The sequence below is a fragment of the Chelonia mydas genome, chromosome 1, assembly GCF_015237465.2.
Source record: "Chelonia mydas isolate rCheMyd1 chromosome 1, rCheMyd1.pri.v2, whole genome shotgun sequence".
In the NCBI taxonomy this organism is placed as follows: Eukaryota; Metazoa; Chordata; order Testudines; family Cheloniidae; genus Chelonia; species Chelonia mydas.
In genome coordinates, this window is record NC_057849.1 from 173,315,419 (window position 1) to 173,331,283 (window position 15,865).

At 40.6% G+C, this 15,865-nt stretch overlaps 1 protein-coding gene and 1 long non-coding RNA gene across 2 annotated transcripts in view; one reads left to right on the forward strand and one right to left on the reverse strand.

Annotated features, from left to right (window-relative positions):
* Nucleotides 1-15,865, reverse strand: part of LOC122464106 — a 78,299-nt gene that overhangs the window by 37,960 nt on the left and 24,474 nt on the right. The window lies entirely within an intron of this gene.
* SAMSN1 (SAM domain, SH3 domain and nuclear localization signals 1) overlaps nt 1-15,865 on the forward strand; it is a 114,517-nt gene that overhangs the window by 21,402 nt on the left and 77,250 nt on the right. The window contains exons 3-5 of the mRNA XM_043538352.1: nt 2,982-3,022; nt 5,314-5,351; nt 9,319-9,405. Coding sequence (XP_043394287.1) covers nt 2,982-3,022; nt 5,314-5,351; nt 9,319-9,405 — 166 coding nt within the window. The remainder of the gene's footprint in view (nt 1-2,981; nt 3,023-5,313; nt 5,352-9,318; nt 9,406-15,865) is intronic.

Consider the following 15,865-nt stretch of genomic DNA (forward strand, 5'->3'; position numbering starts at 1 on the left):
GCCTCACCATCACCAATTCGGATAAAGGATTATGTTCCCACCAACGTAGAAACATTCACTTACTTGGGCAGCACCATCAGCCAGGATGGTGGAACAGGCCAGGAAATCCGGAACAAAATCAATAAAGCCAGAAACACCTTTAGGAGCTTAAATACAGTCTGGAAATCATCAAAATACAACACCAAAACCAAACTCAAGATTTATCAGAGCTGCATACTTTCAACACTACTTTATAGTGCAGAATGCTGGGGAATGAGAAAGTATGACAGGTCCAAACTGTCTTCATTCCATACAACCTGCCTCAGAAAAATCCTCCATATCTTTTGGGCCAGAACAATCTAAAACCAAGATCTATTGACACAGTGCAAACAAGAGGATCTGAGCACCATCATTGCCAGGAGGCGCTGGAGATGGATTGGCCATGTGCTTTGGATGGAAATTGATTCTATCATAGAGTAGCAATAAGATGGACACCTGATGGCAAGCGAAAATGAGGCTTCCCGAAAACAACGTAGCGAAGAGCTGTGGAAGCTGAGCTGAAAAATGTGGGGCACAGCTGGGGAACTACTGAAAGATTTGCCAGAAACAGACAGGAGTGGAGGAGCTTCGTCACTGCCCTAAATGCCAGAGGCGTAATAGGAACATGATGATGATGATGATGATGTCCATACTTTAATATTTAGTCACTGTTGCAGTATGTCCAATGAACATACCTGCAAAACCATGTAACCGCATATAAACATCTAGGTAGATTTAAATAAACCGTTGTTGAAGCATAGATCTGAAATCATAAGACAAACATCTGTACCTACATTTTCATGTTCAGTGCCAATGGAGAATGAAGGAATGTTCTATGTCAGGCTGCTGGTTTTAAAATATGCAAATTTATTAATAATTCTTTAGAATTATAATACAATAAATTTTAACTAATATAATCAATTTCTGTATGGGTGGATAAGCTGAAGTTTGGTGTAGTCTGACCAGCTAATTTCAAGTATTCTCAAAATATTCAGTTGGGATTAATCTTCCCTTATTTCCCAACAAGTGAATTAGGAGCCTCTCATGTTAATATAGTCTCTCAGTTGACATCACAGCAAATAGATGGATTCTGGTTTACAAAGTTCTTTTTAGTACAGTTGACTGCAAAGGCAGAGCTGCAGTTCAGCTCGAGGCAGAAACCTCCTAAGGATTTGGAGGGCATTTTATCCTTAATAATATTGACCTAAGGTCTCTGACACCCAAACACAATTCTTCTATGAACGTTATTGAAAAATCAAAATGTTTCGATATGTTACAGCAGTTGTTGGCACCATGCCTCCAAAGGAATCTCTCAGATACATTACTCTGTCAACCTCTCTGGATTTACTGTATATACGGGGAGTGAGGGGGAGTAAACAGATCTTTTTCAGAGTTTTGTCTATACCTCTATCAGAGACAGCAGCATAAAAGCATTACAATTAACACCTGTGAGCTTTCCCTAGTCTTTCATATAGCACTTTATGTGGAACACAGTATCTTTTCCCGATAGGTACTGTGATGAAGTAGCAAATTCGGAACATTAAAAAAGGTAATCTTTTATCTGGTTAAATTCTAGATCTTGCCTGAGTTGAAAGTGCATTCATTAATTCTCGTTTGTGATGTGGACTTCTGTGTGTTAGGATCTGAGCCTAATTTAATGAAGCCGTTTCTCTTAGCGCTACTGAACAGCCTCATATGAGCATCCCAAGACTGAAATGTGCTTTAATCCACAACACATTCATCTTAAATTGCATGCAGTATTTCAAAGCAAAGATTGAACATTGTTTACTGTTTTGATTTGTGCATTGCACCAGTGAACAAATCCCCAGATACATAAACATTCTTTTAAAAATGGCACATATAATAATCAAAATGCCAGGACATTAATAGAACTTTCTACCCCAGCTAATATAATCCCACACAATCTATATGAAAGTGTTCCCTTTTAACTCACCTTTCAAAAGAGACGTGAAAAGTGTGTAACAAAATATTTAATACATAAATTCCACATTTGGATTGCCCCCTCCTACAGTAAAATCCTTCAGAAGGTTTATATATTAAATGTCACGGATGAAATGCTTAGATTCCATGGTGTTGATCACAATATAAAAACATAGATGCCATTATATGAAGAAGGTTAAATGAAATAAAATGAAATGAAAGTATGGGGGGAAACAGCTGTAAAGTTACATATATATTACTTTTTCTTCTTTAGGATGTATCACTGTGTGCCCAGTAGGAATAGGGTGCATCACAGGTATTTTTACCTCATTTTGTGCTTCCAACACAGACATGAAATTGATTTATATTTCCAACATTCTAGATAAAGAGGTATCAAAATAATATTTTGATGAGAGATTCTGTTCTATCCTAGCTATTCTTGAAGTTAAGCTTTAGTTCAAGACCAGGGTGGGTCCAACTAACTTAAAGAGTGAGGATTCACCCCCAGAGTTTCTTGTTGTCTTTTATGCACTGATTTTCCATGCATGTAATAAGAGATGCCACAACTTGCATCTTTCTGCTCCCTTCTAAAGCCACATTCTATGGCAATAGGCAATTACTATATCCTCCTAACACATATGGTTATTTTGTACTTTTTAGGAGGATATTTCTAGGAATCACATTGTTCAGCAAATATGGCATTTGCTGGCTGATAAGGGTAATGCGGGCTGATTTTTCAGAGATGTTATACTTGGAAGTGTCAATTTCGGAGTCTTGTGCACTCAGTAGGAGGTGTATATGTTCAAGCCGCTGAAAACCAAGCCACCTAGAGTTTGACTACCTATCTTTCCCATTGTACAGTGACTCCCTAAGCTAAAATATTTAAGACTTTATATACTAGTATGTAATAAACACAAATAGAAAAGAATATGATAGCTCCTTTCATAACATGTTGTACGAAGAATATTATATGTAGATTAAACATTCTTCATTTTCACACCAGCTTTTCTGTCTTTTTAAAGGAATTTTCTGATTTTGAGAACACTCTGACAAGGAAGAAAAAGTAAGTTGAGATCATTTCAAGTTCTATACGTTGTCAGTATTTTTGTCTGTGCCTCCTAGCTTGTCATTTTTATTATAAATTCTATGCGTATTATTAATGGTGTATCAATGTTCTAACGGTACTGCAAGTTGGAAAGTGAGTCGCAAGCTCAAAATGTATTACTAAAGTTCTTTCACCATTGCTTGTTCATATGCATAAATCCTTCCTTCCAAAATAAAGGAACCAGGACATCCAAAATCAAGTGCAGTGAGTCCTTGTTAATCAGAACATGCCTGAACCATATGTCTGTTTTTCTGAAAGATTTAAGTGGTAACCTAGTTTCTAGCATGTTTGTACCATTGACCCAATAATCTTCTGAAGGAGTTTTTTGGTTGTGTTTAATCCAAATAAAAAATTAGTTTGCAAAATGATTTGGATTAACTAGACTGTATTTTCTAAAGTATTCATGTGACAGCAGAATAGTTTGAGTATGTCGTATGTGAGCCAATGTTATGATTTGGGCTAATGATCAGTAAGTACTAACAATATAGTGAGGAGCTAGTAGAGGAATTTACTGAAAATTCTTTGTTGGCTTAAGAATCCAGGTTATTGCATTGCTAAAGAGGTCTCTTTCAAATGAAATCTCATCTAATGTTTGAAGGAGAGCTCATCTGTCTATGACAGACATGAAAATCCATGGACTCCATACGCATTTTTTGCGTTTTTTAAATGTAGACTCTAATAACTTCAGAATAAGTGTTGCCAACCAATATAGCTGAGAAATTCAGTTACCAAAGTGTTCAAAGACAAAGGGAAAACTTCATGATGTTGGCCAATGGTCTTACTCTACATCTGGTCAAATGCTAAGAATACTGATTTATAAGTGTGCTATGATTTGTGAGGTCCTACTAGGTGCTGGTCAGTGTTCTGATAAGTACCATGTCCTTGTGAAAATGTTCACAAGTTTCAAAGGTGTAATGAATTTTAGAATGAATGATTGTTCATATATTGCTACTGCATCATTTGTGATTTTTGTTACTCCCATGTGGGTTGTCTACTTTAACTGTACGGGTACTGGTAGTTAAAGCGGTACAGCCCTCCTAGCATGGGTGCAGTTATACTGGTATAAATGTGCTTTATGCCGAATAGATTATAGTGTACTGGAAAGGGAGTACTATATCAGTGTGTAAATCTCCTTGATACAGGTCTAACTGTCCACGATAGAGCTTTTACTGGTAATACTATTGCAGTAAAACAACACACCCCTAACTGCCATATGGTAGAACTTTGAAATGCAGACTAGGACAAGGTTAAATTTTTTCAGTAATTCGTATCACTGGATAGAAACAGTAACACATGACCCAGGTGATCAACAATACAATACAAAAAAACAGTGAATGATCCAAGTCAAATCTTCGTGAACAACTCGCAATCTGGAAGTCCAGAAGTTTGGTCAATACTTATAAATAATTAGTAAGTAAGAAGAAAATCGATTAATTCAACCTAAAAAAGGTTAACTTTAGAATAAATATTATTTCATAATGAACAATTCAACCATCTTGATACTCAAATAATATCACCACAGATGGATCAGAAATTGTCTGTTTTATGTGGACATTGTACAGCTCACAGATTACTAATTATGGGGGAGGTGGATAGGATGGAAAAAATTAATTCACAGGCTATCATCATATTGATTCAGAGTGATTTATTTTTTAAGTTGAACTTGGTATACACTTCTAATGATGATGGATAAAGCAAAATGACTGCAAATGGATGCATGTGGAAAGAATTAGTGAAGTATGTAGGCATATTAGTATCAAATACAGGTATACAAAAACTAGATAGGAGATTGAGGTGCAAAATTTGGACTCAGATTCTGGGCATCCTAAAGTCAGTTCTGTTCAGACCCAGGGTTTTGGTTCAGTCCATTAGCAAGGTAGCAAATTTAAGCTTCTAAAGGCCTACAGCTCTGGGATGATTCTAATAATCTCTAGGAAAAATATCACTTCCTGTCTTCTTGACAGACTACTTAACTATACTATTGACATTTCTACATTCCAGAAAGAGACTCCAACAATAACAGTTAGCAAAACAAATATCTATAAACTTTCAAAGCTCCTTTATGGAGTGTGTGATTGTGTGTATGAGAAAAGCTGAGTAACTCCAGTTAAAACCAGTGGGAGTAGCACAGCTAAATCCATAGACACTGCTTTGAAGAATTAGTCTGAAAATATCAGTATTTGAATAAATTCATTTTACTTGTTAACTCTAAATGGCAGCTAATGGTACATTTCTTTAATTTGTTTTAGAACCATCCAGAAGTCCATGTCTGAAAATGAAGCATTTGGTTAGTAACGTTTTAAACCATTTTCTGTATGTGCTAATTGCTCAGAGTCAAATTTAGTTAAGACTTAGTTTTGCTTTTCGTGATGTTGTAGCCCACCCACCCACCTCCCCACCCCCGGCAAAGAAGGAAAAATGCATGTAATAAAATCATAGAAATGTAGGGCTGGAGGGGAGCTCAAGAGGTCAGCTAGTCCATCCCCTCACAAGGCAGTTGCCCTTTATGGGGAGTTAGGGCCCAGTCTGCCTGTGACTGCACACTGGAGGTAACTGATTGCCCCAATGGCTGATGAGTAAACAAATCCCTGGACCTACTAATGGTTACCCAAGCTCAGTTAAAGGAGAACTCCCAAGGGAGACAGAAAGCTTTGGAGGAGGGGAGCTCCCAGGAGGGCCTGAGCAGAGAGTCTATAGGGTGAGCTTTCTGGGGAACCCACCTGAATGGGGAGCCTATAAGAAGTGCTCCTACAGAGGGGAGCCTTATAAACAGAGGACTGCAGTTGGCAGGCATTCAAGAAGGCTGGGGGTCTCCTTGACACTGACTGGAAGCCTGGGCTGGCAAGTAACACACACTGTCCTTGGAGAAGAGTCCCAGTGGATAGACCTCCCCCAATTCCTGACTCCAGAAAAGGATCTTAATCTGGCAGAGGCAAGACAACTAACATCAGGGGCAAAGACCAGAACCAAGAGACCCACCAGGGAAAAGCCTGGATAGAGGTGAGCAGCGGACTCAGGTGGGAGATAGATGGACTAAGAACGACCTCATCACCCAGCTAAAATGTTGGGATGAAAGTTTTTTTTACACATTGGCTTTTCTGTAGCAAGTGCAGCCCTCCAAAAGGGGTTGCTCTTTAGTGTCTAACAGTCTGTCTGTACTTGTGATACTTGGGTTTTTTTCTCACACACAGTGAGGGCTAGACCGCAACACCACACCTGCCTGCAAGGGGGAGTGCTGGGTCAGCTTGGAATGACAATACCCCCACACTGAGGCAGGCTTAAGTATACCCAGTCCATCCCTGGCAGGTGTTAGTCTCACCTGTTCATAAAAACCTCTGGTGGCAGGGATTCCCACAGCCTCCCTTGGTAATCTGTTTCAGTACTTAACTATCCTTACAGTTAGAAAGTTTTTCCTAATATCTAACCTAAATCTCCTTTGCTGCAGATTAAGCTGATTTCCACTTGTTCTGCCTTCAGGGGACATGGAGAACAATTGATCACCAGCCTCTTTAAAATGACGCTTAACATATTTGAAGACTACAGGTCCCCTCCACCCTCAGTCCTTTTTTCTCAAGACTAATCATATCCTGTCTTTTTAATCTCTTCTCTAGGTCAGGTTTTTAACCCTGTCACTTTTGTTGCTCTTCTCTGGAGTCTCTCCAATTTGCCCATATCTTTCTTAAAGCGTGGCACCCAAAACTGGTCACAGTGCTCCAGCTGAGGTCTCACCAGTGCCAAATAGGGTATTACCTCCTCTGTCTTACATATGTCACTCAAGTTAATACACCCCGGAATATTAGCCTTTTTTAAAACTGCATCACATTGTTGACTCATATTCAATTTGTGATCCACTAAACCCCTGGATCCTCTTCAGCAGTACTACTGCCTTGCTAGTTATTCCCCATTTTGCAGTTGTGCACTTGATTTTTCCTTCCTAAATGGTAGTACTTTGCACTTATCTTTATTGAATTTCATATTGTTGATTTCAGACCAATTCTTCAATTTATCAAGGTCATTTTAAATTCTAGTCCTATCTTCCAAAATGCTTGCAACTCCTGCCAGCTTGGTGTCATCTGCAGATTTTATATATATACACTCCATTCCATTATCCAAGTCATTAATGGAAATATTGAATAGTACCAGACCCACGACTGACCCCGTCGGACCCCACTAGATCCACCCTCCCAATATGACAGCAAACGATGGATAAGTGCTCTTTCAGGGCTGGTCTACACTACTGCTTAAGTCGATGTAACTTAGGTTGCCCAAGGGTGTGAAAATGACATCCTTGGAATGACTTAAGTAACATCGACTTAAAGCGGTATCCACACTGCACTGTCAGCGGGAGACGCTCTCCCGCCAGCATAGCTTCCACCTCTCGCGGAAGTGGAGTAATTATGCCGATGGGAGAGCGCTGTCCCATTGGCATGACACGTCTTTGCCAGACGCGCTGCACTGACGCAGCTGCGCCAATGTAGCACAGTAGTGTAGATATGCCCTGAGTGTGTTCTTTCTATCAGCTGTGCACCAACCTGCTCAGTAGTTTCATCTAAACCACCCTTCCCTAGTTTGCTTATGAGAATGTCATGTCAAAAGCCTTTCTAAAATTAAGATATATTCCCTCTACTGCTTCCCTGCATCCAGTTGGCTAGTAACTCTATGAAAGAAGGACATTAGGTTAGTCTGGTGTGAGTTATCCTTGACAAATCCATGTTGGCTACTACTTATCACCCTATTATCCTCTAGGTTCTTACAAATTGATTGTTTAATAATTTGTTCCAGTATCTTTCCAGGTATTGACGTTAGGATGACTTGTTTATAATTTCTTGAGTCTCTTTGCTCCTCTTTTTGAAGATAGGAACTATGTTTGCCCTTCTCCAGTCTGCTGGGACCTCACTTATCCTCTACGAGTTCTCAAGGATAATCACTAAAGGTTCAGAGATTGCTTCAGTTAGTTCCTTACATATCAAGAATGAATTTCATCAGGTGCTGCTATCTTGAATACATCTAACTTATCTAAATATTATTTAACCTGTTCTTTCCCTATTTTGGCTTGTGTTCCTTTGCCTTTTTACTGATGTTAATTGAGTTAAGCATTTGGTCACAATTAACCTTTTTAGTGAAGACTGAAGCAAAATAGGCATTAAACATCTCAGCCTTCATGATGTCATCTGTTATTAGATCTCTTTTCCCTGCTAAGTGATGGACCTACACTTTCCTTTGTCTTTCTCTTGCTCCAAATGTATTTATAGAACCTCTTCTTATTGCATTATATATCCCATGCTAGGTGCAATTCATTTTATGCTGTAGTCTTTGAAAATTTGTAGTTATGTATTCAGGATTTTTTTTTTCTATCCTGACTGAATTAGGGATGAAGAATTGCTTAACAGTGTCATAAATAATCCCCATTTCGAAACGTTCTACAGCCTCCCATATTTAATGTCCATTTTAGAACATATATGCTCATAGTTGACTTCATTCTACAGCTTTACATAAGGAAAGCTTTTCTAAAAGGCAATGTTATTTGGACTACAGGATTCAGCTCCATATTTATAACAGATTCCTGTCATTTTCATGGAACCAATTAATAGCTTCATAATGAAAATTATCTGGGAAGAGCAGGATGAGGCCCAGTATATTGTAACAAGTCTGTGGCCATCTAGGAGCATCATGGCTATCAATATGCTGCACACCATGGCCACTTGGAATCTTACCATGGGGAGGGAAGTGTGATTTTCTTGTTTCAAAAGCACTGGCCCTTCCCATCTGAGCTAACGTGGCATCTGTGTTAGGAGTATAGTGACCAGGATACACATTTGGGCAGTTCTGATGCCATCCAAAAGGGAATAATGGTGCTCATATACACTAACTAGTTCATTACATTATAAATCTAAATAATATTTATATAAATCCTACACCAGAAAAAGATATCTGGAAAGCCACAGAATGCTGATGTCAAAGCCTTGAGACCAGAGGTTATAGTATTAAAACTCATTTAAATAATGTTTAAACAGTGTTACATGAGGCTGCAGGCAATGTCAATAGATGATGCGTTTGAACTCTGCCACACTAAAATCCATCCATCAAATTTCCACTTTGGCAAAGCCATTTATTCATGTCCATGTTCTGAGCAGATGCTACAGTATATTGTTGGGCTTCTTTGATTTGCATTCTGAGATTATTGTATAGACTTTCCCGTTATTTCACAGATATGCTATGAATGCAGGTGAATGTTTTCGATGCTTTTACTCTAGACAGGAAAAATGTGAATGGCGCACTTTGGCAGAATTCCAAGAAGCCTGCGAATGATTCGTACATCAAAAGGCACTGTCAGCTTGAAGGTAATTGCTAAACGTATTTCAGCTGATTTTGCATTTTCCACAAAGTATTTTAAAGGGCACCTAGAAAATTTTCTCATTTTTCACCAATAATCTGTCTAAATAATTTGTCAAGCCGTCTTTGGATTTACATCCTCCATGAGAGAGAAAAAATGTAGCTTAAATAAAACAAAGTACAGACTCTAGGTGATATTCACCCTGTAGTCTATGGGTCAGAGCATGTCCCCACCCCCAATGCAATGAATGGGGCCCAGTTCTACAAATAGCTGAGTACGAGTGTAATGCCTTGCACAGGTCATCTAGAACTGTGAGCGGTTGCGTTACCACACTGCCACGGCAAGAGAGAGCTTTGCTGCTGCTCAGCTATGTTTCTCCTTCCTGACGCTCCAGCTTGTCCGCCTTGCTAGCAAAATCTTCAGGAGTCTGCCAGTTCAAACCTTGTGTTGCAAATAACAATCAGTGAACCCCAATTCCCGAGTTTCCCAGAGAAATCTTTCTGCTGTGTCCAGTCCCTCTCACTGGACCCTCACAGAGGTTCAGCTCACAGCCTACAAAGAGACAGAACATATACCAGCCTGATAGGTTAACTGAAGACCCACATCTTTTACAGCATGGAGATGGTTTTGTAACACAACAATAAGTTTTTAAACAAAGCACATAGGTTTAAGTGATTATAAATAAGAATAGAAGACACTGATATGTTTACAAGTAAAACAAAACACACTTTCTCGTGCCTAAAACTTAACTTCAGCAGGTTACAATCTTTGTCTAAATGGATTTCTCACCTATAGTCAGTGTGCAGCGACTTCAGCCCCCCTTGGCTGAAGGATCCACCTTTCTCAGATTACAAGAGCTCTGGCCTCTTGTGTCCCCGAGATGGTGGATGCCAAAATGGCTTTCTGCTTCCACTTATATTTCCCAAAGTCTATTGTCCCTGATTCAAGAGCCAGGAAGGCTTCCTGGGGGTGCAGGCTTATCTGCTGTTGTGATTGTTAAGTAGTTTTCCCATCCCTCTTGTTTAGCTTGATGGCTTTGTTTACCCTGACGGCAGATGTACTTTTCATTGTTCTCTGCAATATTACCTGGCTCAATGTACATTGAAGACACAGGGAAACAGGCGAAACAACTTTCCTTTGTCTAGGACAGCCTGGGCTTATGCACAGCTTCCAAAATGCCTTTTAGGAACATTTTTTCCCCACACGCATTTATAGTTCTTTATACATCACACAATAATATTAATGGCCAGCTTGTCACCAGCTTGCATATGGTATCTTACATGACAGCTCATAGATTATGAGAACAGTGAGTTGGGGCAATGAGTATGTCAGGCCTAATGTGAGATATGGTATGGTTTGCCTTCTTTCAGTTGGCACTGGGGGCTTCCTGGGTCACAGTGGGTAACTTTACTTATGTGAGTAGCACCAGTGAAGTCAATGGGATACTTCACCCAATAAAGTCTATGGGCCATAGTTCTGTGGCATGGGGATAGACAGTTGTGATGTGTGCATGCGGTGGGACTCCACTTTCTCTATACCCAGCAGAACTGGCCTCTCCATAAGCCTTGGAAGTCATTATTGGTGGACCCAGTATCAACAAAACTCACACACAGAGGGATGCACAAGTTTTGCAGCCCCTACTCTAGTTCCTATTCATGGGTTTGGGTCAGCAGCCATGGAGCATCCGTGTGGCTGCTCCTTTCCCTGCCCATGGCCTGGAGACTGAATTTTATTTCTCCTTTCCCAACCCCTGCATAGTTCCTTCTCACAAAACCTGTTTGGTCTGTATGGGACTTAGAGATGGTAAATTACCACTCCTTCCCCTTACATCCTCTTTGCAAAAGGATAAGGTCTATGGATTGACTGATCAAGATAGAATAACAAGGTTTAGGATTTTAAATGAAAACCTATTGCACCCATTTCTGCATTTTTGCAGGCAGTTCTGAGCACTGTTTGTAATATTTTAAAGTATGCAGCTACAGACTCCTCCTCATTCAGGCAAAATTCCCATTTCCTTTGGCTGGATTGTTTCTTGAGGGAGAGATTGCAGGGCAATGATCTTGTCATATTTCCTAACTGCAGGAATCCAGAGAAGGGCAACAAAGGTGGCTAGAGATACAGCAGGACCTAAAATGGTCATTGTATAGTACTTAGCAAGCAGACTCCTGCAGCTCCACTCTGCTCTATGTCTGTGCTCTCTGTGCTTTTGTTCCACAGAATATCCTGTGGCTTCTCACTCAGCCAAACCTGGTATGCCCTGCTAGCTTCTTGATCCCCACTTATCTAGCTCCTTGGTGGAGGAGCTAGAGTAGAAGAACTTGTCACTTAAAAGCTCTAATTCTGTCTGTCTGCCAGCTGGTTCTGCTCTAAGGACTTCTACCCTATATGCCATCAGAGAAGCACTCACAATCCCTACCTCCTTATCAAACGAAGTAGACATGGGGGAAAGGGGGTGTGAAAAAAAACAAATCCAATTTAAAATTTAATAGGTAAACTTGTATTGCTGTGTTTTAAATCCCAGCTGCAGGTTTAATATAGGTTGGAAAATGTACCGTGAAATGGTGCACTGGGCATGAGAACAGCCCTTTACAAACATGATTAAATATTATAGCATAAAGCAACCAAACTATTTAGGGTAGTTTTTAGAGGCTTTTGTACTTGTCCATCTAAAGGGTACTTTCATTTTCCAGTATGAAATACCCCTGTATGTCGATTTAAGGCCCAGATCCTACGAACACTTAGGCGCCTGCTTAACTTTAAGCATGTGAGTAACACATTGACTTTTACTCACATGTGTAAAGATAAGCACATGCTTGTAGGACCAGAGCTATAAAGCCCAATTTAAAACAAAACAAAAACCTACATTTAGTCTGTACAAAATCCCAGTGCTTTTGAGGGCATTTTGCATGGTAAGTAGTAAAATCAGTAGCGGGTAAGCTGTAGGGCTCATCCAAAGAAGCTTAGGAAGAAATCAGGGAGTATATGATACAAGCCACTGTGTAGGAAGCAATGAAGCCTGGTGGAGTTCTCTAAGAGAGAAAATTCTGATGGGATTTTTGAATTGATTTTTTATACTCTTTATTTTTTTAAAAAAGTAAAGAAAAAGTAAACCAAAAATAGTACATGGAGCAAGACATATACAGTTAATAATTTTACCATATTACCAGCATCAGAACAGAGGAATGCTAACATACACATCTGTTCCTTCATGGCTCACGCTTTCTATTATGGTTCCATTTATAAATAGTTTCTTAGTACATGGTTAATAGAAGTTTTAATAAATAGTTAGTCAGTTGTCATACTCCAAAAGATCGCTGATCACCATGGTTTATTTACAGGGGTCGGCAACCTTTGAGAAGTGGTGTGCCAAGTCTTCATTAATTTAAGGTTTTGCATGCCAGTAATAAATTTTACATTTACAGGGCCTCCCCGACGGAACCCCAGACTGGCAGTGGGCTGAGCAGGGCCAGCAGCCAGGACCCGGTCTGGCAGGGGCTGCTGGACGGAACCCCAGACCGGCAGCGGGCTGAGCAGCTCAGCGGGCTGCCGGTCTGGGGTTCCGTCTGCCACCCGCGCTGATGGTCTGGGGTCCTGGCCCCAGTGCTCATCCCACTGCCGACCTGGATGGACGGAACCCTGGGCCGGCAGCGGGCTGAGTGGGGCCGGTGGCCGGGACCCCGGCTGCCAGCAGAGTGACACTAAAAATCAGCTCTCATGCCGCAGGTTGCCGACCCCAACTATGTAATATCTATGATACCTTCTACTGATGTGCTTATAGCAGTCTGTAACACACACTGTTCATGTCTGTAAATTATGACAGTTGATGTTTTATTAATTCTTTAAAAGCCCTATATAAATAAAACCTTAATAGAAAGTGTGGCTGTTTCATGTATTTAGCTTATTTCTTTTCTTTCTTTGTTTCAGAAAATTTGACTAAGTGTAAATTCTTGGTTGGGGATCAAACCTAAAAAAGTTGGGAAAGAATTGTCAAAACCTTGTATTCTGTGCTGTGGGGCTGCCCCATTGTGCACCCTTTGAAAATAGATGTCTCGCTGCTAGATAGAGACCATGGTTATGAGTAGAGCTGGGCAAAAAAAATTCAGGACATAGATTAGTCACAGAAGAATGTCATTTTGGATCAACCTAAAGTGTTCTCCAATTCCGTGAACAATTTTCGCAAAATTAAAATGGGCGGGGGGAGGGAAGGGATATTCTGAAAAAGTCAAAACATTTCATTTCAACATTTTTAAAACAAAACTTTTCACCTTTTTGTTTTGAAATTCATCTAAATTTGACACAAAAGAGGGGGTGGAGGGAAGGGAGGGATGGTGGGGCTGGTAAAAAAAAAAAAATACTCCAAACTGAAAGATTTTATTTCACTTGAAACTTTTTTTTTCTTGTTTGGCCACTGAACCAAAAAATCAGTTGTCCAGATCTAGTTATGAGGAGACATTCTCCATAATTTGCCAGCTTGTTGGAGAGATTGGTTGGACTGCATAACACAGGCCTACTTAAGCATGTGCATAATGTTTTGGAGGATCAGAGCCTAAGCTATTAGTAATAAAGGTAAGGATTATTTCTAAATTGGTGAGTTCTACACTCAGAGTACACCAAACAAAGCAAAGACATTTAGAAGAGGAAAGACTGACGTTGTATCAGATTCTGTTGTCCAAGGGATGGCAGCACATATGGTATGAAGATCAACCACTGTTCTAAAACCCTCTTACCTAGACACAACACGGTAAGGTGAGGACAGCATGCTAGTTTTAGCTCTGAATTTCTTTGGTTTCATTGATTTAAGCTAAACTCTTAAGTACCTGGAAAATAGAGCTGAATAGGCCTGTGTGACGAAGTGGGACTGTTCTTAATGTTTCCTCTGAATAGTGTGGGGGTGCCTCAGTTTCCCCTAGGCAGTTTTTAAGTATCTAGGGGGTGGGGTAAGGGTGTATGATCATTGCAGAGCCCTAGAGGGCAGGTGTGTGCAGGTGTCTGGACACAGGGGATGGCCGACAACCAGTTTCCTGGCAACTGATGGCCTGGCCCTTCCCCCTGCAAGGTGAGAGCTAAAGGGTTGGAGAACAAAGGAATCAGGTGACCTCCTGTCCCGGGAAAGGAACAAAGCCCAGAGGAGGAGAGGCTGGAGGGAGTTTCAGTTTGGGGCTGGCTGGAGACATGGAGTGAAGGGCAGACAGGGTTGTCTGGCTCACTGCCCCCCAAAATGGACCCAGCTGAGGGGTCCAGTTCTCTGCACCTACAAGCTCTGTTTTAGACCATGTTCCTGTTGTCTAATAAACCTCTGTTTTAGTGGCTGGCTGAGAGTCACGTCTGACTGCGAAGTTGGGGTGCAGGACCCTCTGGCTTCCCCAGGAGCCCCGCCTGAGCGGACTCTCTGTGGGAAGCGCACGGCGGGGCAGAGGATGCTGAATGCTCTGAGGTCAGACCCAGGAAGGTGGAGCTGTGTGAGCTGTGTGTGTTCTGCAGACAGGCTGCTAACAGAGAGGAGACTTCCCCAGAGTCCTGCCTGGCTTCATGGGGAGCAGTTCAAGAGCATCGCCCAGGGACTCCGTGACAACGACAGCATGCTAGTTTTAGCTCTGAATTTCCTTGGTTTCATTGATTTAAGCTAAACTCTTAAGTACCTGGAAAATAGAGCTGTATAGGCCTGATCTAGAGAAATCAATGGGAGTCTTTTTATTACCTTCAGTGGACTTTGGACCACACTTGCTGACCACTTTCTGGATGAAATACTTGCAAGCTGCATGGAAACTTTTTAAAAGCACCATAATAGAGACTCAATTTAAATGTAAACCCCAAATTAAAAAAAACAGTAAGAGAAAAAAATTCCACCATGGTTAAAAAACAGAGTAAAAGAGGCAGTTAGAAACAAAAAAGACATCCTTTAAAAATTATAAACCAAGTCCTACTGGAGAAAATAGAAAGGAGCATAAACTCTAGCAAGTCAAGTGCAAAAGTTTAATTTGGCAGGCCAAAAAAGACTTTGAAGAACAACTAGCAAAAGACACACAAACTAACAGCAACAAATTTTTTAAATACACCAGAAATGGGAAGCCTCCCAAATAATCAGTGAAGCCATTGGATGATTGAGGTGCTACAGGAGCACCCAAGGAAGACAAGGCCACTGTGGAGCAGCTAAATGAATTCTTTGTATCAGCCTTCACTGCAGAGGATGGGAGATTCCGACACCGGATCCATTCTTTTTAGGTGACAAATCTGAGGAACTGTCCCAGATTGAGGTGTCAGTAGAGGAGGTTTTGGAACAAATTGATAAATTAAACAATAAGTCACCAGGACCAGATGGCATTTACCCCAGAGTTCTGAAGGAACTCAAATATGAATTTGCAGAACTACTAACTGTGGTATGTAATTATCCCTTAAATCAGCCTGTTTATTAGATGACTGAAGGATAGCTAATGTAATGCCAATTTTTAAAAAAGGCTTCAGAGGTG